At 53.6% G+C, this 24,646-nt stretch overlaps 1 protein-coding gene and 1 long non-coding RNA gene across 4 annotated transcripts in view; both read right to left on the bottom strand.

Annotated features, from left to right (window-relative positions):
- Nucleotides 1-429: 429 nt before the first annotated feature.
- The window catches only part of NAP1L4 (nucleosome assembly protein 1 like 4), a 50,141-nt gene continuing 25,924 nt past the window's right edge, over nt 430-24,646 (bottom strand). For 2 of the 3 annotated variants that reach the window (XM_043923919.1, XM_043923929.1), the window contains exons 5-15: nt 23,941-24,082; nt 23,622-23,708; nt 22,145-22,276; nt 18,154-18,225; nt 14,249-14,388; nt 13,061-13,206; nt 10,913-10,935; nt 10,456-10,575; nt 8,089-8,118; nt 7,635-7,691; nt 430-1,438 (exon numbers count right to left, since the gene is read on the bottom strand). In XM_043923919.1, coding sequence (XP_043779854.1) covers nt 1,400-1,438; nt 7,635-7,691; nt 8,089-8,118; nt 10,456-10,575; nt 10,913-10,935; nt 13,061-13,206; nt 14,249-14,388; nt 18,154-18,225; nt 22,145-22,276; nt 23,622-23,708; nt 23,941-24,082 — 988 coding nt within the window. In that variant the 3' untranslated portion in view covers nt 430-1,399. Of the gene's footprint in view, nt 1,439-5,887; nt 5,926-7,634; nt 7,692-8,088; nt 8,119-10,455; nt 10,576-10,912; nt 10,936-13,060; nt 13,207-14,248; nt 14,389-18,153; nt 18,226-22,144; nt 22,277-23,621; nt 23,709-23,940; nt 24,083-24,646 lie in introns of all 3 variants that reach the window. The other variant, XM_043923911.1, reaches the window with a different exon arrangement.
- On the bottom strand, nt 14,399-18,144 carry LOC122707931. The gene is made up of 2 exons (XR_006344961.1): nt 14,560-18,144; nt 14,399-14,487 (listed from the first exon to the last, which is right to left on the bottom strand). It is a non-coding gene; the product is annotated as an uncharacterized LOC122707931 (long non-coding RNA).

Raw genomic sequence — 24,646 nt, forward strand, 5'->3', positions numbered from 1 at the left:
AACTGTGGAGCTGGAGCAAGGGGCCTGGGCAGCGGGTGCTTCTGGGAAGGGGGCGGAGCAAACACCGGAAACCGGAAAAGCCTGACAAGACGCGGCCCTCAGGTCGGAAGCGTCTTTTCTGGGAAGAGCTCCCGTTCCTGAGAAGGGGGCGGGAGGAAACCCTGGAAAAGCAGCGGCGAGTAGACCGACGGCGCACGGCCCTCACTAAGGAACCTAGAGGGCGCAAACCTGCAAATGCTGAGAAACGACTCTTTGCTGGGGCGGGGACGGGGACCCCAACCCATCGACAGGGAAGTGCGCCTCAGAAACACAAACCAGGAGCCCGGAAGTCCTGGATCTGCCCACACCCAGCGCCCCGACACTGGCCGCCCTCCCGTCGCTCCCGCCCCACCCGCTGCGGCCCCCCAAGGAAGACACACACACTGGGTCCATGGTTCACAACTTTAATAGAATATCCTAACTATTCTGTACAAATTGAAAACACTGTATTCAGTTACAAATGTATCGTTAAGTAAGGCTGAGCACTCTACAGCCTGGCCACAGCCTGAACTCCCCGGGCCAGAGGTCACACACTCAAAACCCACACGCCACCAAGGACAGGTCGCTCGGAACCCAGGGCTTTTAAGACAAAATGAGTGTGGGGCCAAGAAATGGGAGCTACGAGAAAGCAAGACGTGTCGCACTACGAGGAAAGCCGTGCTTCCCGGCCGGAGCCCCTCCCCGCGAAGCCTGGCAAACCCTGGTTCTGCCCACAGCCCCACCCCCGTCCCCAAGGCCAAGCGTGGTCCGCGTGTCCTGAGGGAGCAGCAGCTTCCGCGGGGTCTGCAGCCTGACCAGCACCTCCGGCTCAGGGCACCGGGTGTCTGGTCCCCACAGGGTCTCAGAAACTTGAACGACAAGCGACAGTGCACGCCCCCAAGCCGTCACCAGCGTGAAAGATAAAATAAATACGAGATGAACCACAAAAGCTGGAGCCTCAGGGTCAGTCCTGAGGAAAATTAAACTAAAGAAAGAGCAGTGTGAGAAGGGCGCCTACCCCGGCTGGTTCTGCCGGGACTGGAGACAGTGCGTGGGCGTCTTCAAACAAAACAAATCCTGTCCGATGGCGGGAGGGGTGAAGGAGTTCTAGATGCCCCGGAACCACACCCCTGGACACGTGCCCTTGGCGTCCAGTGATCCCCCAATGCGATCTGCAGGGCCCTCGCCAAGGCAGGGCTGGGTGAGTCCACTGGGCTGTGCCCAAAGCCGTAGAGGGTGCTGGAATTAACCTCCTATCTCTGAAATGCATCTGAGCTGCCACTGTACAGGTTAAGCAAAATCATAAAGTAAAAGGAGAAGTTAAAGTGAAAATCATGCACTTGAAAACGAGTTAGGCGTGAGCACTGTCCACACGGGCTCCTCACTGCTGCTTGCACTCCGAGGGCTGGCTGGGCTCCTTCTGTCAACGAGAGAAAAGAAGACTGTAGAGAAACGGGCAGCCCGTCAGCAGGCATCTCCATCCAACCACAAAAACAAAGACTCAATACTTCACTTGTTCTTACTAAAAAACTGGTTGCATAGGCAAAACACTCTCCGACATAAATCACAGCAAGATCCTCTATGACCCACCTCCCAGAATATTGGAAATAAAAGCAAAACTAAACAAATGGGATCTAATGAAACTTAAAAGCTTTTGCACTACAAAAGAAACTATAAGTAAGGTGAAAAGACAGCCGTCAGATTGGGAGAAAATAATAGCAAATGAAGAAACAGACAAAGGATTAATCTCAAAAATATACAAGCAACTCCTGCAGCTCAATTCCAGAAAAATAAATGACCCAATCAAAAAGTGGGCCAAAGAACTAAACAGACATTTCTCCAAAGAAGACATACAGATGGCTAACAAACACATGAAAAGGTGCTCAACATCGCTCATTATTAGAGAAATGCAAATCAAAACCACAATGAGGTACCATTACACACCAGTCAGGATGGCTGCTATCCAAAAGTCTACAAGCAATAAATGCTGGAGAGGCTGTGGAGAAAAGGGAACCCTCTTACACTGTTGGTGGGAATGCAAACTAGTACAGCTGCTATGGAAAACAGTGTGGAGATTCCTTAAAAAACTGGAAATAGAACTGCCATATGACCCAGCAATACCACTTCTGGGCATACACACTGAGGAAACCAGATCTGAAAGAGACACATGCACCCCAATGTTCATCGCAGCACTGTTTATAATAGCCAGGACATGGAAGCAACCTAGATGCCCATCAGCAGATGAATGGATAAGGAAGCTGTGGTACATATACACCATGGAATTTTACTCAGCCATCAAAAAGAATTCATTTGAACCAGTCCTAATGAGATGGATGAAACTGGAGCCCCTTATACAGAGTGAAGTAAGCCAGAAAGATAAAGAACATTACAGCATACTAACACGTATATATGGAATTTAGAAAGATGGTAACGATAACCCTATATGCAAAACAGAAAAAGAGACACAGAAATACAGAACAGACTTTTGAACTCTGTGGGAGAAGGTGAGGGTGGGATGTTTCAAAAGAACAGCATGTATACTATCTATGGTGAAACAGATCACCAGCCCAGGTGGGATGCATGAGACAAGTGCTCCGGCCTGGTGCACTGGGAAGACCCAGAGGAATCGGGTGGAGAGGGAGATGGGAGGGGGGATCGGGATGGGGAATAAGTGTAAATCTATGGCTGATTCATATCAATGTATGACAAAACCCACTGAAATGTTGTGAAGTAATTAGCCTCCAACTAATAAAAAAATTTAAAAAAAAAAAAAAAAAACTGGTTGCTAACATACATTTTGAAAAAGTAACAAAAAAAATAAGCTAACATCCCAGAAACAAGGGCACAGTGGAGCTGCCTTTTCTTGTTTAAAGACATCTTAACTGCCAGCAGGAGGATCTCAGGGTGAGGGGAGGTCCTTAGGTGGCAGAGAGTAACTAAACAGAGCAGCGCCCCGTCCCCACGCTGGAAGGCCCAGCTCTGGGGCAGCACAGACGGACCAGGCTTCAGGGCCCCGCCTGGAGCACACCTGCCCCCAGGACCAGGCCTCAGAGCTCCGCTCACTGACGGGGACAAGGCCATGACAGCGGATGAGGGGCCACTAAGCGCTCCACAGGCAAAGCCCAACCCTTCCAGGGAGGAGCCCCACAGCTGGCACGCTAGCCTTCCAGAAGAGGGGGAGGGGGAGACCACTCCCCAGAGCAGACTCACTTGACTATAATCCAACGGAGGACAGCTCACAGAATTTCAACCTGTTTAGCAACCCCATGAATTTTGTGCGGAGACCACAAGAGCCTCACAGACAGACATCAATTTTACTAATACTTCTGAGCCAATGATTTACTCAACAGGAACTCATGATTTCTGGCTGGGAAGATGACAAATTACCCTGAATATAATGTGGCATGTCCACAGAGTCTAAGAAAAACCGGCGTCACAGTTTAAAAGAAACATCTGGTATAACACAACTGATGCTGAGGATCAACAAGCCGGGCACCATCCTGTGGGAATCCACACTTGCGGGATGAAAAGACCACGTGTAAAGGATGGACAGAGACAGAACCCTGACCGCAGGCCCCGGGCTAAGGCCCTCACACACAGGTGCACAAGCACAGAGCCGAGTGGGACGCTAGCTCCAGGCCTGGCCCCGTGGCCGCCCAGCACCGGGCTAACAGCACCTGATCACACACTCCCCAGGAACACCACCGGGGCCCAGAGCAAGCACCCAGACGAGAAATTCTACTTAAAAGAGACCTAACTGTCATCTCAAAGGGGTCCTGGAGGCAGCCTGGACACATGGCCGCGGGGCTCAGAGGCTGGTTCCAGACTCACTGGGTGTACAGAGGTGCTCCGGGCTAGGGCAGCGGCACGCAGCCGTCTGTGGACAAGGGGAGACGCGTGTTTCCACAGCTGGAATTGCAGGAAGAAAGCAGGCTGGAGAGCTGAGGCCAAGGGGCTGGGACCGTGTGGCGGGTGGTGGGCTGGGTAGGTGGGCCCAGGCAGGAGGCTCAGGCCCGGGATGTGGCCCCACCTCCCTCCAGGTAAATGGACACAGTGGTCAGACAGGACGCCATGTCACGTGGAGCAGCACGCAGTCAGCGTGCCGTCTCCGGGCCACACCTTCTCTACCACCAGCATGCATCACCAGCTGTTCACCTTGGGGGCTGCAGACGCTGGTGGGAACTGGTTGTCCCAAGGCCAGGACGGGCAGCGGGGGTGGGGGAGGCGGAGTGGAGTTCATCAGTCAGGGGGAGCAGGGCCACCCGTGGCATGCTGCCTCCCAAAGGCCAAGCGCAGCCCCGCCCCGGGCCAGCGTCCACACGGACGCAACTTCCAGGCTGGAGCCCTGACAGAGCCCTGCAGTCACGCAAGTGAACTCTGTCAACAAGACACCATGGTTCCAGCCTGGGAGGGGCCCAGACAACCTGCAGGAAGCCCCGCCCTCACGTCACGAAGCTGGCAGAAGCCCAGTCATCAAGGGACAAGAGAGCCAATCCCCTGCCAGCTGGGGGCATTTAAGACAAAGGCCTTCACAGACAGCAACTGCCCGAGAGGGTGGGGCCCAGGACAAGGCCCCCATCGACCTGCCCCAGCCTCAGTGCTGCTGGCTTAGTCCTGGGAGCGGCCTCCCCCACAGGGGCTCCGGGCCGGGAGACAGACGCTCGACAGCGTGACTGGTTCTGCCCAGAGGACACGCTGGGCTGCTCAGGGACGGCCCGCACCGCCGGCAGAGGGTGGGGAGCAGAGGGGCTTCGGGCTGAATGAGCCCAGTGACACCCCGGGCAGTGGGGGCCAGGAGCAAGGAGACACACCCTGACATGACTGCTCGAAGCCCTCAGATGGGACCCAGGGTGGCTGTGCATGTCACCTATCCAAAGTCTTCTGTAGGGACTTCCCTGGTCGTCCAGTGGCTAAGACTCCATGCTCTCAATGCAGGAGGCTAGAGTTCGATCCCTGGTCAGGGAACTAGACTCCACATGCTGCAACCAAGAAGTTGCACGCCACAACTAAAGAACCTGCATCTACAATGAAGACCTGTTGTAGTCAAAAAAGAAAAGTCTTCTGTAGCACCCCCCTGCCTGCCTGCCTTGGTTTTCTAAGAAAGCCAGCCCGCCTGAGTGAAGGGAGGGGATGCAGACAGACACCCTCCACACCAGCGCAGTCTGGGGAGCCCTGCTCCCGCCTAGATGCCAACACTGCCACCCCAGCTTCACACAGGTCTCCTGTTCGCACCTCCCCCCCTTCCCCACAGGAGCTAACAGCGGCGTCCGTGGGGGGACTTGTGACACGGGCAGAGCCGCGGGGAGGGGACCCTGCAGGGGACAGGGCGGACAGCCTTGGTCTGGAGCTGGTTCTCTTCCTGGAGCCGCACACACCTCGGCAACCTCCGCTGCACTCACCACCACCCACGGGACGCTGGCGCCAGCAGCTCCCGAGACAGAACATTCTGGCACATGAAAGTCCACCCTTCACTCCCTGCTGGTCTGCACAACACCTGAACTTAACAAGTAGGAACGAGCAACAGACACACGTTCAAGGGAAAAAAAACCACAGTGGGCAGCAGGCTGGCCCTGCTGGGGGGCCTGGGCACTCTGGTCCCAGACCCTTATTTTGTCCTCTTACTCGGGGCAGGGGGGCAGTTCCAATGCCAACAAAGATGCCACACCAGTGACATCGGCCAACAGGAGCCCGACGTGGTCTCTGTCGGTTGGTTTTCAAAGTGCACACGGCAGACACCTGCTCTCAGCAAGCCCTGTCCAGCCCTGCACGTGCTGAGCGTCCCTGGACACGCTACCAGTCACAACGTGGCATTGTTACAGAACACAGACCACAAGTTTGGAAGATATGAATGAAGGGAATTCCACCTTACCTAGAAACGTATGAATGATTAACAGACAAAAATTACACCTAAACGGGAAAAAAAATTGAAAGGAACCATCAGCATTAGAGAAAATGAAATGCACAAAATTAAACAGGAGGAAAGAGCCACAATTTCTCATGGTATAAAAGGGCTGCAAAATATCAACCCTGAGATGGGAAACCTGACACTCAGATCTGCACCTCTAATACCCAGACAGCCCTCTCCCGTACCGCCCCTGCTCGTGGCAGACAGACTTGAGAGTCCTCTGAAGAGGCGCACCAGAGGAGCAGGAGTGTCCCATCACGGCCCCAGAGGACCAGACCAGACCCCTCGGCGTGGCTGAGACCCGCACCCCACGAGCCTCTGGTCCCTCTCGCCCGCTCCCGACCAAAGAAACACACCGAGGCCCTCACGAAGGGTGAGTGCCGGCCGTTCCCTCCGTTCTGTGATCACTAGGTGCGGCTGCTCTTCTAGAAAACCCAGACGTGAGAAAAGACAGGAGGCCTGGCCACGGAGAGAAGAGGGGACGACAACGGGAGGGACGACACGACAGGAGGAGGGAGCAGCCTCAGTGCCGCGGAGACGAGTGGCAGACGGCCTCCAGTCAGAGGCGGACGCCAGAGCCGCCTGCCTCTGGCCTGGAACCCCGCCGTGCACACGTGCCTCAGGCCCCCGAGGGCCGCAGAACAGCCAGGCTCATACACCTGGGGGCGGGCAGGGCACGGCTCCTCAGCTGACGGCGAAGGGCGAGGCACTCGGGGCCCCGGCGTGTACACGTCACCGTAAAGGGGACAGGCTGGCTTAAGAGATGAATGTGTCCGAGCCCATGCCCCGAGCAGTACCTACACGGTACGCTGAGGTGGTAAACGCACTCACACCCTTCCCTAGAAGGAAGCACCACTGTGAGCGTGCACTCGTAGACATGGCCGGTGCCACAGAGCGCTCAGACCCAGTTACACACGGCCAGCCTAGGGCCTGACCAGGGGAAACAACGTCTACTTAGAGATAGAGTCCACAGCACCGAGTACAGTGAGTCTTCTGACGGACTGTGACACCCTTAGTCCTAAGAGGCAGGTGAGCCATGAATTTCATGTGAGCACACAAGAGTAATTCTCAATACAGCTTTAGAACAGCATTAAAACACTTCTGTATTTAAAATACGTGTCAAGTGGCAAGTTCCTTGATGTAGGCTCATCTGAGACGGGAGGTTAAATCTCACTTCTGTGTAAAATTACTGGGACTGCCACTCACCCTCATCAGTTATTTCTTTGTTGGTTTTTGCAAAGCTTCCTGATTTATTTCAAATTATCTAAGCTATTGAGACGTATCCCCTCACTCGTCTCAGTCCAGTTACAACTGTAAAGTCTGCCTGCTGCTCCTTTATTCTAGTCATCAAGACAAACCAAACCCCATCTCCATACCTTTTCCAAAAACAAACACAAAACACAAAGGTTTATTCATGCTGCCAACTACATCATAAAAATAAGGAACGTAAAGCTGCTCTCCCAAGTAAGTTTACATAAATAAGACACAAATTGACAAAGAGCTGGAAAGCCATTTAACACTCAAATTGTATATCAGGTATCTAAACAGCTCGTCATCCGAGTATATTTCTGGTACAATTTTAACTTATCTAATTAGAGAATGACAAGCACATGTTCATAACAGCTCATAACAGCCTGGCTCAAAGCTAGGAACGTGTTTTAAAAGCTCAGCAGTGTAGTAGACACAGGTGTGGGAATTCCCAACAACTCACCTTGGGGTTAATTTCGGCATCATCATCATCTTCTGCTTCCTCGTCACCTTCTAACTCCTGCATCAAAAGGAGGGAGAATGAGTTGAACAGACAGGGCTACTCTGATTCACAAGGAAATTGGCTACAATCACTACCACCCACACTCGAGCAAATCCCTCCTCTGGACACTTTTCCCACAGACGACCCTGAAGTAAACATACTGCCGAACAAGCGGATTGTTTATAAATGGTTATTTTCTAGGATGCACTTTCATAAGCCAACTGCAGGGTCCCACTTGACACTGCCACCTATCCGCTGCGTCTTAGCGAGTGTTCGCTAGGGCTGAGGGCCTCCGGGGCAGGTCCCCACAAGACGAGTGCATCGTGGCCAGTTAGACCCCACAGCCTCAGTCCACTAAGCAGACAGGGCCGAGGACCACCTCGGGGAATGACGTCGCACGTGAGCCAGGTCTTACCTCCTCTTCTCCTTCCTCACCTTCTTCAAACTGAAAGGGAAGGAAAGAGGTTTTTACGTTTTTATAAAGCGCAGTGGTAACCTGATCCAGATACAGCCCCTGTCCCGTGCTCACAGTGGTCAGGCCTGAAGAGAGCGGGCAGTGGCACACCTCTGAGCAGAAGCCAGCTTCCTGCTGTGTCCTGCCATGCTCACGGGACACCAGGTATCTGAAAACCACCCTCAACAAAGACTCTGGGTGGGGCACAGAAGGAGCCAGTCAGCTTCGGGGTGCGCCGTGTCCAACCAGGCTCTTTAGCCCCATCTAAGCAGACCAGCCGCATGGTTTTATCACACACAGGACTCTCAGCGTCATTTTACATCTCAGACAAGGGGAAACCGTTCATCTGTGTCTAGGAATGTAATAAAACCTTGGTGTTTAAAGTATGCCAGGAGAAACTCCAACACTGTAGCTGAACGAACGTCTGGATCCAACCTCTTGCGTGTCCAAAGACACTGCTGGTCAGGCTCCCAGCCAAAGTCTCAGATATGAGGCTGCTCCCAGAAGCAAACAAAACTACATGAACCTCAATCACATCAACAAGGCACCTGCAGATGGAGCAGGCTTTCTCTCATGATCTTTCTTCCTGGAAGCCCCCTCCCACAGTCTTTAGCAACAGCTCAAAGGCACTCAGCAGAGCGCAGTGCCGGGCCTGGTCTGCATGCCCCCTCGGCCCGAGCAGCAGCAGGGCGGGGATGTCGAGCGCTCCTTCCTAACCCGTGTCCTGAGCAGCCGCTGACAGTGCTAGGCGGCCCGCGAGACTCCGCTGCGGCATCGAGGTCCCATGGAAACCAGCCTTGCACAGGCTCACATAGGCTGGTTTCCCGAGGCTCCATGGGCACCGTTTCACCCTGGACCGTCCTCTGAGAGCTCTGTGCGGGCACCTCAAATTCTGGCAGAGCCAAGCCTCCGAGCAAGGTGACCGACACGAGTGTGGAAGACAAAGCCCGAACGCCTGTGTGCACTCCACGCAGATACGACGCCAGCCCCTGCACGGCTCCGAGCAGCCTGTCCCCACACCGCTGCGCTTCCTCGGTCAGGAGCCGAACAGTAGCTGCAGTGGTTCCATCCGCCCCAGCGTACTCATGGGAACCTGCAGAAGTGGGCTCCAGGCCTGGAGGCTGCGTGAGCCCCTGGACCACGCCGTGAGCCTGTGGCGTGTGCCCAAAGGCATCAGGAGTGATTACAGGCACAGGTGTCACCAGGAGTGGCCGCCCTGCGTGTGCTGTGAGTACACACACACACACACTGCAGATGCAGCGTTCACAATGGTGGGTGTGTGATCATCACAGGTCTAGAGGCAGTTTCCAAAGTGCGGCCACTAGATCCTTCTTGGCCAGACTAGATAAATCCGATCCTTTGGCTCCTTAGCTGCCAAGGGCTGAATCTCACATCGTCCAGCGTCCTGCAGCGCCAGCCCTGCCGCAGTGGACAGAGTGTGGGACGGTGCACTCACTGGAGAAGGTGCTACTGGAGGGCGTCGGTCCAGAATCTGTACAATCAGCATTTCCTAAACTGAAGTTTGAGCAGCGACCCGGGTGCTTTCATGACCCCCGGATACGCCATGCCGTGTGTGTCCGCGTTCCTGGATTCCTGGGGGTGGGCAGCCTGCCCGAGAAGCCCACTCGTCTCAGACGGTGCTGCCCACACCCGGGCTGGCCCACGCTCGGCGCTCCGGGGCCTGCAGCACAAAGGAGGATGCTAAGCAGTGGAGACCCGCCTGGCTTCTGCTGCTCGGCCGGAAGCCCCCACAGACCTCACCAGAAAGGAAACCTCAGAGTGTTCAACACGAGGGAGTAAATGTCAACTAAACCGCTTCCAGTAACACCACAGGGCAAAACTTCCTCTCCACACAGCAAGGAGGCTGGCGGCACCCCGGGCTGGCTCATGACGGAGAACAGTCTCGGGTGACGGCTCGGGGACAGGTGGCCAGGCGGGCTCAGGGCCCCGCTCTCAAGCTCTGACTGAGAGAGGCCAGCCCCTCCAGGGCGAAGGGAAGGAGCTGGCCCAGGGGCCCGTCCTCCTGTGGAGCGTGTGGTTCTCTCTCTGGAGTCAGTATGCCACACGGCAGCACGACTCAGCTCTGAGAGTCACCACGTGGCGCTGCGTGACAGTCCCCACGTCTGGAGATCACCCCAGCCACACACCTCGCATGCAGCAGTGAGCCCGTGCGTCTAGAGGACACCCTGAAAGGCGTCACCGCACAGGCTGACTCAGGCCCTGGGTGCTCCGCTCCAAGACGCCACGGCCATGCCTCCTCCCCAGGCTCCAGAGCACACTGCCCTGCGGCACGGGCCCCACGGCCACCCCCGCCCCCAGGCCACCTACGTTGTCGTCGTCCTCGATGGCCTCCCCCGTGAAGTAGAGCACGGCGCGCGGCACAATCCGCTCACGGAAGAAGTGTCCGATCTCAAAGTCGGAGGCTAACGTGAACTCGGAGTCTTCATCCTGGGAGGGGAAGCTCAGTGCTTACCTGTTTCCATGGGGTAAATGTCACAGTCTCTCACCAGACCCCACCGCACTGCCTGGGACCTGGCTTAAAGGTGCCCGGCAGCCGTGCTGCCACACGGCAGGAGAGACAGGTAAGTGCTGGGCGCAGGCGGAAGGACACGGCTGCCCCTGAAGCCCACCCGCAGAGCACGCCTCTGTCCCACACCACGGGGCAACAGACACAGGCTCCCCCTGGTTTCTAGGGAGCAGGAACAGGTTAAAAAGGAAGCAGCAAACTACTCGGGAAATGGCCCTTAACAGCAGAATAGACTCTAAATAACAACGCAAATCTTACCAGTGATTCTCCATCCCCTGATGCTAGAAAAAAAGAAAACATCTGATTACACAGATAACCAAACCTTTCTAAAGCCCACGCAGGACACTCGGCTGACAGATAAGCAGCATGGTGCTCCAGAAATCGCCAAAGTGGGATGCCCCCCACCTCCTCCTGCCACCACAGACTAAAGCCGCGCAGGGCCTCCCGGCCCCTCCTGGTCCCTCCGGAGAAGGCCCCTTTCAGAAGAGAACTTGCAGAGAGTTAACGGTCAACAGGTGGAACAGTGCACCGGCGGCCAGACTGCGGTCTCTTGGCGCGTCTGTGCTTTAAGTGGCATTTTACCTCGTGTAACTCCGTGCGATGATTCAATAGAAAACAGGAAACTCTAAGCCCCTTAAGTCCTTACGGCACTGAGGCGAAGCACCTCAGCTGGGCTGGGACTCTACTTCTGTTTGTTTGCAAAGGAGAAGGGAGGGGACAGTGCTGACCATCCCAGGAGGGCGGGCTGCCAGCACTGACAAGGCCCAGTGCCAAATGCCAGGAGAGCCCAGCACAGAGCCAAACGTGACAGAGGCGGGCCCGAACCCGTGCTCAGCAGGGCCCAGTCATGTTCACGTGGTGAGTGAGTCTCCTTTGCTGGGCACACACTGTCCCCCGTCTTCCCAGCGCCCCACCGCTGAGGTCTGTCCCTGTGGAGCCAGCCCAGCGAGGGGCACTTGCCGTCTGGGCCCCGGTGGAGTGTAAGCCCCACCCCCTGGGTGGCCCCCCCGCCTCACGTACAAGCGAGATGCAGGTTCTGGGACTCTGGCCTTGGGGGCAGCAATCACAAGGGCTTGCTCGCCGACCTCTGGGCCAGTTTTGTAGGACTAAAACTAAAGGGGGCGTTGGACTAGCAGGCTAAGTTTCCTACATCTGAAAAATCATTTTATTGATTTTTTTTCCTTGACCACTCCATCATCCTTCCCCCACTGAGAACCTTTGTTCATTTTCATAGAACATATCACTTGATATGGTTTGATTGTTTTAAAACAGGGACACTCCCTCAAACTCACCTACTTCAAGTATACAACTTAGTGACTTCTGATACATTTCAGACTTATGCAACCACAATACAAAGCAGGAGGGGAAGGGACCAGAGGGTGAGACGGTTGGAGGCATCACCGACTCGACGGACATGAGTCTGAGCGAGCTCCGGGAGAGGGTGAAGGACAGGGAAGCCTGGCGTGGTGCGGTCCACGGGGTTGAAAAGAGTTGGACACGACTGAGCAACTGAACAACCACCACAACAGTTTCTGAACCCCGCTAAACTTCCCCAAATCCTCAAATCCACTTAATTCCATCTTAATTGCTATTAATTATCTGGAAGTCCAACAAACTCAGTGAATTTAGGATTCAAAGCCCCTCTTCTTCATGGTGAATTCACACAGGAAACCTCCAACATTCCCAGGCGAGGCTCTGAAAGGGATCTTTCCAAACAAGGAAATCTGAGAGTCATGTTTACAGCTGATCTTATCCCCTATACTGACAGACCCTGGGGCCTTTCAGGCTCAAGAACAAACCAAGACAACAGCCACAACAGTGAAAAACAAGCAACTGAGTGGGGCCGGGCAGCCTGACACGCAGCCTGGGGTCAGAGCCCAGAGACGCCACCGGCGGCCTCCACAGCAATGCGAAGGCCACCATCATCTGGAGCGGGGCTGGCTTCCGTTCACGGAGAACAGTGTTCCCCCCTCGCATCCGCATTCTAGCACCGCCAGCAGCTCTGGCTGCTGCCTTCTCGGGAGCAGGAGGTCACGTGAAGAGGGCCACCGAACTGTGCTCTCAGCCCTCAGAGTCCCATTCAGGTTTGGAGTTGGGGGAGGGGAGGACAGAGGCCGCTGCCCAGCCCCCACTCTGCCCTAAGTCCACGTCTGTCACAACACCTAACGCCCAACCGCCGCCTGCTCCACGCCGAGGTGGGCAGAGAAAACCGCACCCCAGGCTGAGAGGGGTGGGTGGGCGGCCTGCAGGCTGTGCGCGTGTGAGAGCAGCCGCACCGGCCCCTCCCCGGGGCTTCCTGCCAGGACAGGCGCCCACAGACCCCCCAGCCGGCAGGGCAGCCCCCAGCGCTGAGCTCGCCAGAGGACCACGACCAGACACCGCCATTCCGCCCGCGTCCCGGCTCACCTCTCAGCGGGCTGAAGAAGTTGAAGAAGGAGTCGTTGGGGACCTGCTTGGTGATTGTTCTCACGGTGCCTCGGCCCTTATGCTTCTGCTTTTTCTTGATGGTTTTGACGGTCACGTTCTTCCCTTTCTTCCAGTCAATGGTGCACCTACAGGGATAAGACCGTGATCACCGTGTGCCCGGCAAGCAGGTCACAGCTCGGTGCTTCACGGGAAACGTGACGTGAGCACCTGCGAGCAGGCACTAGGCCACCCGCGAGGAGGCGGAGGCCCCGGGCGCAGGAGGGCCGCGCAGCGTCCTGCCAGGTCCCGCCGTGACCACGCCTGGTCAGCAGCTTGTCACGGCTGCCCCATTACAGACCCCACAGCACGCAGGAAGCACCCCACTTAGGCTCAAGGTCTCAAGGTCACAAGCGAGGGGGACTAGACGGGGAACACACAGCGGCCACCGCGGACACCACCAGCTGGTGAAGGACACGTGGCTTCCAGGGGCGCTGGGCGGGTCCGGCAGGGCTGACCTCTGCGTCACCCTGGCCGACAGAGAGTGTGCAGAGAGGAAGGCTCCTCACTCGATGGCCTGGGCAACAATCTATCAAAAGCATTCTGGCCATCCACGTCCAGCAGAATTTTAATCAAGCTCTGTATACTCACGCACACAGGGAAATTCATGAGGCTAAGTCCTTGGTTCAGTAAACAAATGCTTCAATCAAGAATAAGATGATTTCCCAAAATGTCTCAAACCAACCGAGACGACGCGTTCTAAGCTGCTCTCTGTGGCGGTCGGTGCACAGACTGTGGCTCAGAGGCACTGGGTCCCAAGACCACTTGTGCTCACGTGGCCCTGCACTGACCCAGCCGCTCACTCACCAGGGCCCTGCCAAGAGGAGCTGACTAGTCTCACGATCACTGCGCCACTCTGGGAGACTGAGGATCCCAAGGCCCACATTAAGTTGGGGAAACCTGGCCATCACCCTACATGGTGGCCCAGGGAACACCAGGACATGCTTCCCAGTGCCAGCTGTCATATCCCCAAATGGAGAGATTGTTTCATTGATTTCCATCTCTGTCTGCTGGGCTTTTAAACAGATAGAAGGCTTCTTGCTTTATTCTTAACTTCTACCTTACTTGTGACGTTTTAAAACCATCTCCTGGTTTTGTTTCAGAAAAAGAAGCTTAATGGCATTTTCTTACCCGTCACAGTCAACAATTTCAGGGCCTTCAAAGGAAAATGGATCAGCCTTGTCTGGCTCTGACTTCATCTTGTACGTTTTTGTCAGGACTGAATTGGTAAAGTAGTCGTTGGGTTCAAAGTGGAACTCTAATACAAAAGACTGGAAAAAAACAACTCAGGGTCAATACCACTTAAAATCTACAGATAACTGGCGACAGATTTTATGAACCACACAGTACCTGCTGGAACCCAGCTCCACCTAAGGCAGAGCACTGAAGAGCTCGGGAGGTGTGGCCACATAACACAGTACCTGCTGGAACCCAGCTCCCACCTAAGGCAAAGCACTGAAGAGCTCGGGAGGTGCGGCCACATAAAGAGAATGTCTTTACTGCGAAACCACCAGCCCAAAGTTAGAGCCCAGGCCAGCTGGGGAAACCCCCGCCACCCTGAGTGTGCACGTGGGCCCGCTGCCCAGGACCCCGCCCGCAGAGTCACAGCAGGTAGGGGTCTGGAGGGGGAGGCCAGCTGCAGCCCAGCCCCATCTCCGCGCTTCTCGGGCAGAGCAGTTCCTTCCCGGCCCCACAGTGAAAGCGCAAGACTCCACATGGGCAGAGAAGCCTTCTCGGACCCACCATGGACGCACTCACCCTTCACTCACAAAGCGCTCAACAGACAGAGTGGGTACAAAGCAGTGGGAACAAATCAAATGGCAACAAAGAAGACATGTGTGCCCACAGAACAAAACGAACAGAAAATGAGATACCCCCTTCTCTGGGTAAAAAGTCCCAAGAAGGCAGCACTGGCAAGTATCTTGGGAAACAAGGGCACTCGTGTACTGCAAAGGGCGATTTGGCAACATCTGAAGTTAACAAAAAGAAACGCTCTGGGACTCCCATCACCCTGTTTTGAGGACCGTGTTCCATCTGAGGAGGACACCTGGCCAGGAGCAGAAGCGTGTGCAGACCTTCCCCTCAGCCCTGCTTCCCAGGGCTCAGGGGACCACAGATAGCCCAAAGGACCCACTCCAGGCCTGGATGGGCTCTGCCCGTCAGCGCTGTGAGATTCTGGGAGGTCACCCAACTTCCCTGTGCTTCTGCTCCCTCGCCTGTAACAGGGCATCACAAGCCCCTCTCTCCATGAGAGGACTACTCTGCAGAAGCGGTCAGACAGCAGCCGGGGTCACAGGCATTACCAGTGAAATGTTAGCTCTTCCCGTTTTTATTCCAAGGGTACAACAATCAGCTGGGAAAGTAATTTAGGCAAACTAAGGGGAGGAGGAAGAGAAGGGCCACGAAGGCTTGGGAGGCAGACACAGGTGGCCAGAGACTGGCGGCAGGGCAGGGAGGCCGACGAGCACAAGCCACAGGTCTGGGAAACCAAAGTGCAGTCAGGACAGTATTGGGGAAACACACGGAGAAACGTCCTGTTCAGGCTTCAGAAGCGGGGGAGCAGGGCTCTCACCTGCTCTTGACCTGCCAGGATTCCAGCCCTGCCTGCGAGCACAGTGAGTCAGGTGGCACTCTAGATAAGAAAAGGAATGGGTCCTGCAATCTCTTAAGCCCCTAGAGGCCTGGCCAGCCCCTCAGGGTCTACGGAGTCTTATGACGCACAAGGTCAAACAAACAGATGGTTAAGTAAAAACCATGCACGCTCAGTCACGTCCGACTCTCTGTGACCCTATGGACTGGAGCCCGCCAGGCTCCTCTTGTCCATGAGATTCTCCAGGCAAGAATACCAGAGTGGGTTGCAATGCTCTCCTCCAGGGGATCTTCCTGACCCAGGGATCAAACCTGCATCTCCTGCAAGCACAAGCAAGTCAAGTGGCACTTGAGATAAGGAAGGGAATGGGTCCTAGAATCTCTTAAAGCCCTGGAGACCTGGCAAGCCCCTCATGGTCTAATAGATCTTAGAGATGAAACAAATAGCACTGTCAAAGTTAAAGTGAAACCAGAGCTACATTTCTGTGCACAAACTGATCATGATATCGGTTTGGGGCCTGAGGTTGTAAACAGGAAACCCAAGAACTCCAATTTGAAGGATCTCCCATGGGGCAGACACACCGCCCGGGACCCTTTCCCAATCGGGACCCCAGACTGCTATTAACACGGACTTCCCAGCCTGCTGGAGTCTGGATGTAGGTTGTTGACCCAATCTGGTGATACACGCACTGTGACTTCTCTCTATTGTTTCTATTCTTTTCTTTTAATGACTGTATATTAAGTCAAATAACCTTCTATAAGAAATTGAAATTGTAACAAGAGGTTTGTTTTGTTGTTGAATCCTTTGAATCTAAAACTGAAGTCAAACTTTTGGCACAACAGACAGGAAGGCAGCTACGGGCAGTCAGACTGTCAGTGGGATCCCTCCCCAGGCCTCTCCTGACCTGTCCCCTGGAAACCCATCTCCACACTGGGCTCCGTCAGCATCCGCTCCACCCTGGGGACTGGGCTGGACTAACCAACAGCTCTGTTCCACTGTCCTTCATCACCCCCTACTGTTGAATGGACACAATTACTCACTTCCCACTTTTCCCCCATCTCTTTCCCCTGTCATCTCTCCAAGCCCAGGGTGTTACTTCCTTTCTTCACATTTTCCTACTTTTCCTTCTTTCCCTAGGCCTCTGTCTAGCTGAGAACAAGCTGCGGGTGTGGGTGGGAGGGAGACTAAAGAAGGAGGGGTATGTGTGTAATGACAAGCCTCCCAGGGGCACAGTGGTAAAGGATCCACCTGCCAGTGCAGCAGACACAAGGGACCCGAGCTTGATCCCCGAAGTCAGGAAGGTCCCCCGAAGGAACAAATGGCAATCCACTCCCATGTCCACCGGGAAGCTAAGACAGATGGGCTGAGGAAGGCAGGAATCATCAGATCACATACATACGCACGCACGCACACCCCCACCACCCCAGGGGACTAGCATTCACACCCATCACAGCGCGCTCACTGCCACAGGACACCTCTAGGGGTGCGGGGCCGAGCCCCACCCTGGTCAAGAGAGCCTCAGGGGAAGGCCCTGCGATGAGTGGGGTGTGGCGGGGAAGAGGCGGTTCCCTCGCTACCAGAAGGGCCCCCAAACCGTGCGCAGATCACTCCAGCTGTCGCCCCCACCCCACCTGCAGAGGGGTGTTGGAACATCCTCCCAGGGTGGAGCCATCAGGGAAGGGACAGACACAGGTGTGCGGCCCTGTGGGCTCGCCCACTGGACAGGAAAAGGGACAAGCCCTGCAGCCCGGTCCGCAGGCACCTGTCTCCAAGACCTGAAACGCAGAGCCACGGGCAGGCGGTGGCGCTGCAGCTGCTTTGGTGCTGGGATGGGCCCCGCCAGGCGCAGAAGGACCGCAGGTTGGAGCAGCGCTCGCAGGCGGCCTTGTGCCGAGGCGGCTGCAGAGGACGGGGCTGGCAGACTCACTCGCTGGCGCAGAGCCCGCAGAAGCAAGGATTCTGGGAAGCACATCTCAAGGAGCAGAGGAGCGCCTCTGCACTGTACCCACCTAAGTCACTCTTAAAACCAAGGGCGCCGGCCCCCCGCAGCCCCGAGGATCTCTGCTACTGTGCTGCCTGTACTGAGGATGCACCCGCCACCCTCTGTGACCGGCTCTGCACAGCCTATCCTCAGAAACCTGGGACACGCCTTAGAGAAGCGTGACCCAGCCCACAGGACAGAGAGAAACCGGCTCAGAACCAGAGCCCGGCGCAGCGCGCAGCCCAGCCGGGAGGCCCACCCTGGCCCTGACTGCTGCACCGGCCGCCGAGCAGCGGGCGGCCGGAGTCACCTCTGGGAGGGTCACCAGTCGGGCCTGCACACGGCTGAGCAAGGCGGGAGACGGAGAGTGAGCGTGTCACGCGGGTCACCCAGATGTGGGCGGCTGTCTCACCCGCTCCAGGCTCGTCACCCTCGGGGCCCTGACTGACACCAGGCAGTACTTACCATAGGCTGTCCAGGGTCGGAAAATTTCACTTTTATGTCCTGCAGGTGTTTCAAGATTGGCTCATCGTATTCCTAATCACAGAGAGAAAAAAAGAAGGTTCTGGTGAGCGGCAGAAGACAACACACCTGTTCCCGCTGAGTCACTGCTTCATCTCCACCTAGACTCTGGATCATCAGCCCTGCAGAAATTCTGTCCTTGTCACCCAGGGAGCCACCCAAACGCTCACTCACCCCCAGCCTCGGGGGGCCGCGGGAGTCCGCCGTGGGGCAGGAGCCGTGCCGGCTCTCACACCACCTGCTGCCGTCAGCGCAGACGGATGGTCCTCACACCCCCAAAGAGGCAGGGCCAGAAGAAATGCCGGACAAGCTACTGACCTGGGCAGCCACTTCCCCCTCAGGGCCCAAGGCAGTAAGGATCCGGTCACTCACGGGCAAGACCACTCACAAAGCGCATCTGAGACCTAAATGACAGGACTACAGAAGAGCGTCTAAGGACGGCTCCAGGCCTTTACAAGGCACCACTGTGCAAACGCTCGAGTCTACCACGCCTGTTATCTGAGGAAAACTTAGGGGAAAAAAAATCACAAGACCTGAAACCCAGAGACCACATACTGAGGAAAGGCGCTTTATTTGTAAAACAGTCACTTCTTTACCCCAGAAGTCTAAAGGTTTTCCTGAGGCTCATTAAGCCTGAAAACTACCAATTTCACAATTTTAAGTTCTTTCTACATCACAGGCAGACCTCATCTAACACACTTCACAGATATTTTGGATTTTGTCTTGCAAATTGAAGGTTTCTGTTAACTGCGGGTTGTCAGATAATGATTAGCCTTTTTTAGCAATAAAGTATTTTTAAATTAAGATATGTACATTTTTGTCAATGGACATGATTTTGAGCAAGTTCTGGGACATGGTGATGGACAGGGAAGCCTGGTGTGCTGCAGTCCCTGGGGTCACAAAGAGTTGGACACAACTGAGTGACTCAACAACAACAAAAATGTACATTTTTTAGACATAACGCTATTGCACACTTAATAGATTATAATATAGCATAAACCTCATTTTTATTATTCACTGGGAAACCAAAAAATTCACATGACTCACTTTAATGCTACGTTTATGTTACTGCAGGGTGCTGGGACCAAATGCACAATGTCTCCGAGGCCTGCCTGCATAGAACAACAACAAAACCAGCAATAACAAAGGCACCTTGCAAGTCTCTGGACAAAAAGTAAGCCCAAAACAGTTCTTAAAGGCCACATCCGTATGACATGTCAACTCCAAATTCCAGAAGCAGAAACCAAGGCTCCACAGTAACGCACGGGGATCTCCCTCCTGCTCAGGCAGACCAGCAGTACCCACAGTACTGTCCGACATCTGTGAAACAGCCATGATGGTCTTCACTTCCTCAACCAGCCACGCGTTAACACCAGAGAGCCGAGAACGTTCGATGGCCTAAACGAGCAGTTCCAAAACTAAGGGCCTGCAGTGGAAGCTACTCAAGGGCTGATTTAAAGCTGCTCCCCACAAGTTTCAAAGTCATCAAGACACATCAGAATCTCCTGAGCCTCTACAAGCGCCTCAGACTCTCACTGACTGGGGGGTGGGGAGGCACTGACGCTGCTGCTTCGTTTTAAAAGCTGCCAGGGAGACTCTAACACAGTCAGAGTGAGAATCTGGTTCTAGCATGTACTACTCAATTTTCTCAATAAATTTCTAGCTCATGGCATTCTTTTAAAAGCACAATCCAGTATTCTTTCTTCCTTTTCTCTTTTTGGAGCACACCACTTGGCTTACAGGATCTGTTACCAACCAGGGATCAAACCTGGGCCCAGCAGGTAGAGCAGAGAGTCCTGACCGCTGGGCCAGCAGGAACCCCGAGTGGTCTACTTTTTCAAAACCACACCTTTCCCTGTGGAAGCGAAGCTCGGAGAAGAACACACAGGCTAGTGCTTCCTGCCTAGAGAAGTTCTTTCAGCATTTGTTCTAAAGCTGGTTTGGGGGTGCTGAATTTCTTAACTTTTGCTTGTCTGCAAAGTTTTTCATGTACGCACCTCCAATGACCACATCACTCTGCTGGACCCCCCAAATTGTAAGTTATGACCACATCACTCTGCTGGACCCCCCAAATTGTAAGTTATGACCACATCACTCTGCTGGACCCCCCAAATTGTAAGTTATGACCACATCACTCTGCTTGACCCCCCAAATTGTAAGTTATTATCTTACATTGTTAGGTTAATCATGTTCCCATTATGGCAAGCAATCGTAATTAGTTTTAATTTTTCATCTGGCTATTGATTGTGAAAACTGATAAACATCTTTCGCTATTGTGATTTTGTAACTATTACTCATTTAATATCACTGTATCATGATTGGTCAAAAGAAAAAAAATAGAATCCAATATCACCAAAACTACCATTTAATAGAAAAGCCTGCAATCACCTGTAAAAACCTGTAAACTAGATGTATATCAGAATAATCTTGGACTATTTGAAAAATACAAATGCCCAGGTATTACTTTTATTCTTCAAAGCTCCAGCTATCTTTCTAATGAGCAGTCATATTTAAAAACAACTGGACTATATGATCTTTTATCTAATTTGTTTTCACTTTTTCTATTTCATATTCAGTGCTCCCATTTCATTTATGTTTTCCAATTTCTCCATCTTTTTTTTTTAATGTTCTTTCTCAAGTTTTTATCAAGAATAGTAAAAAAGCTTTTGTATACGTATATATAACAGCATGTATAATATATATATTTTAGAAAACTTAACAAATTTTTGCCTGACAGAAAAATGTATGACATTTTGCTTCCACTTATTTGACTTAGTCTGAATAGAATGCTAGATTTCTAATTCTAAAAAAATAGATATGCAAACAAGCAACAAAGGTCCACTGTATACCACAGGGAACTACAGTCATTACCTTGTAATAATCTGTAATGGAAAATATGCACAGGTATCACTGAATCACCAGGTTATACACCTGAAACACTGTAAGTCAACTACACTTCTACAAAATATATATATTAAGAAAAAAAGAAGAACACAGGGCTACTCTAATACACGTATCTGAAACATGCCCCAGTCTGGACGGAGAGCAGGAGCCCATTCCTGCCACGCCTTCTCGGGCTCTGGCGCCCAGACACACATCAGACCAGGCGGGCAGAGGCGGGGACGCAGCACGTTTCTGGAGCATCACGACCAGCGCCCTGGAATTGCACAGGAGCTGCAGCAGCGACAGCCGTCTGCACGCCCACCACGGCCACGCTCTGCGGTGTGAAAGCGCTGTGCCGAGCCGCCTCAACCACATGCAGAGACCACCCTCCCTGCGGACTTCTGAGCAGTACCAGTTTCTGAATTCTGGAAACTCACCTCAGGGAACGTCACATTTGTTACCTTTTAAGTGGTTCACCACTTCACTATAGAAAGCTCCATAAAACAAGTCAAAGACAGCTCGGCCATTGCCATTGAAAAAAAAAAGACTTTTTCAAGGAAAATTATCAGAAGAAGAATAGCAACTTCTTAAATATTTGTACAATTAGCAAGACTGCATGACAGGCCCATTTCAAACTCCAAAAATCAATCTAAAGGGAAGACTAAGGAAGCGCACGCCTGTGGGTCTCTGTGCTGATACACGCGTGCATACGCGTGTACACACGGGACCCCTCGGTACCAGCACTTCCACCCGGGCCCCTCGTCCCCACACTTCTCTCGTGCCCACATCATGTGAGGCGGGGAAGGCTCTGGAATCTATTCATTCTCTTCCTGGGGCGAGGCTGCAACAAACAGCAAAGCTACCTCGAGCTTGGCAGAGGTTCCGCGAGGCAGGCCTTCCCAGGGGACCATAGCAAAAGGGTGCCGGGGGCCCTGCCTGATTCCTCCTCCAAGCTATGGCCACAGAAGAGGCTTTTCCACCGCCGTCAACGCCTGCTCAGAATTCACAAGCAGCTCGCCTGTCTGTAAGTGGGAGTGGGCCGTGTGCCTACCTGTACCAGCTCGCTCAACATGTCCACATTTCTGAAAATGGTAAACCAGAACTCTGGAATGCCTTTGGGGTTTGGCTCTTCTGCTGCTGCTGCTTCTTTTTCTGCTATGACTGCTTTATTTTTCATGTCTCCCTACAAATACAAAGAAACAAAATAGAATACTCATTATGAAGCTACAAGTTTACAGATTTTGCAGTGGCTTATTTAATACAGACTAATAGTTTCAGAATCCCATTAAAACCTCTGTCAAAAACCCCTGTCTTTGAATCTGAATCTCCAGGAGCACTGTGCCATCACTCTCAAGTGTCTCGGAGGAACAAAGCCTTTCAGGCATCCAGATCTGGATGTAATTCCTCAATATAATTCCAGACCACGGGGAGCAGAGCTGGGGACTGGCGCAGGCCCCTGACGGGGAGAGGCTGCCCAGCACTGGCTCGCCATCCACCCAATCACCAACAGAGGACACCCCAGGACCTCCGCGACAGAAACACCCGCCCTGCTGCACGTCCAAGGCTGCAGGGGTGTTGGGACAGAGGCAGCGTGCAAACAGCAGGGTGGTGGCGAGGAAGGTGATGTGCCCGGGAGGAAGGGAGTCGGCTACGTCACAGCCCTGATGCGTGCTTCTCAGGGGAAATGATGACAGGGGCCTTCAAGGTAGCAGAGGCAGATTCTCCTCCCACGGTGAAGACCTGATGCACAGCTATCCACAGGCACGGCTTCAGCTACACCAGACTAGACATGTTTGTAAACGATCAAAAATAACACACATTTCAAAAAACCTCCCTCAACGTTTACACTATGGGATAGTGTAGTATCAGGTGACAGAGCTCACCGTGTCGTGCTGGGACTCCCAGAGCCCTGGACTGGTACCCGTCACCAGCCCCAGGAGAAGGCGGCCAGCAGGTGGCGGTCAGAGCACATCACCTGAGGAGCACCTTCCAGCGCCCAGTGGCGAGAGGCCCCAGGGCCACTTCGCCAGCTCTGAGTTCCTGTATGCTCTGCCCACCGCAGCCCTGCCTCCAGCACCTGCCCTTCTGGGCACAGGGCTGCTCTCCCCATGTGCATCTCTGCCTCCTTCACCTCCCCAGACGGTCTGCACCACGTGCAGGCTGCCCCAGATGGCCGACAAGGGGGACTGTGTCTGGCTCGCCATAGCAACTGATAGAGCCAGTCAGACGCCCGACTCGCAAGCCACCCTGTTTCATCCTCCTGAAGAAATCTAAACGCTCAACCTGAGGGGGAAGCCACGCCTACTGTTAGGAGTTCTCCTCCACGCAGAAGAAAACCATCTTCTTTCTTTTCTTACCCATCCCCCACAGCACTGCACAGCTTGGGGTCTCGGGCTCCCAGACCAGGACTGGAACCGGGCCGTGGCGGGGAAAGCGCCAAGTCCTAACCACTAGGTCACCACCCGAGGCCGTCGCACTTGTGGCAGCACTGAAACACCACCAGCGGCACGCGTGAAGCCAAAACTCACGGCCAATTTGTCCTCCTCTTCATTCTCACTGTGCCATTCCGATTCTGCGTCTGTCGGCTCAACATCACCAGTGATGAATTCCCTTCTCTAAGAGTAAAAAAACAAGATCTTAAAGTTATTTAGAAACTTGAGAGTTAAGACAATGAACCTGTAAATAATGTGAATGAAAAGACTGAACACTGGATGCTTGTATAACTTGTTTTAAGATGCTGTTTTGAGGCTTAAGGAAAGACATTCAGTGATCCCCAGGTATTTCTGGATGTCTTTCCTGGAGAAAGACTTGAAACACACTACTAAAACTCACTAACAGCATCCTGACCTTGTCAAAGAGAGGCTGGTATAAGGCTGCATACTTTCTCTCCAGGTCATGGACTTCTTCATAGAACTTGGCTTCTATATGTGCACATTTCACCTGGAGCTGCTTCAACGCGTTGATTCTTCTTTTTACTGCTTTAGGTAAACTAGAGAGGGGGTAAGAAAAATCCAGATGACTGCGAAGTACTTATTTTTTTTATTAAAACAACATTCACATAGAATTAACATCCGCACAATGAAAAAGAGCTCCTAAAAATCATTAGAAACAAACACCCACCCCCAAAGAGCAGGGTGGTGGGGAAGGAAGCTGAAAAGATAATCCACAAAAAATACTGGATTGACCAAAAAGTTCTTTTGTCCTTTAAGTAAATATAAAAGCCATTTTTCATTCTCATCAAAAATCTCACTGAACAATGTATTCCGTGGTTTGCTCTGCTGCCTTCTGCCATCCTCAGGCAGCTTCACGGGTGCATCTATCTGCCCCTGGCTCTGCTGCCCGGAACCTTCCCTGGCTGTGGCGAGCAGGCGCTGCTCTCCGCTCGGGGCGCCTCCTGTGGCCAAGCACAGGCTTCAGCAGCTGCAGCGTGAGCACTCAGCAGTCGCGCCTCCTGGGCTCTGGCGCACAGACTCGAGAGTTGTGCCGCGTGGGCTTCGCTGCTCTGAGGCGTGTGGGATCTTCCCAGATCAGGGATCAAACCCCTATCTCCTGC

The sequence above is a fragment of the Cervus elaphus genome, chromosome 2 (assembly GCF_910594005.1).
Source record: "Cervus elaphus chromosome 2, mCerEla1.1, whole genome shotgun sequence".
NCBI classification, from domain to species: Eukaryota; Metazoa; Chordata; class Mammalia; order Artiodactyla; family Cervidae; genus Cervus; species Cervus elaphus.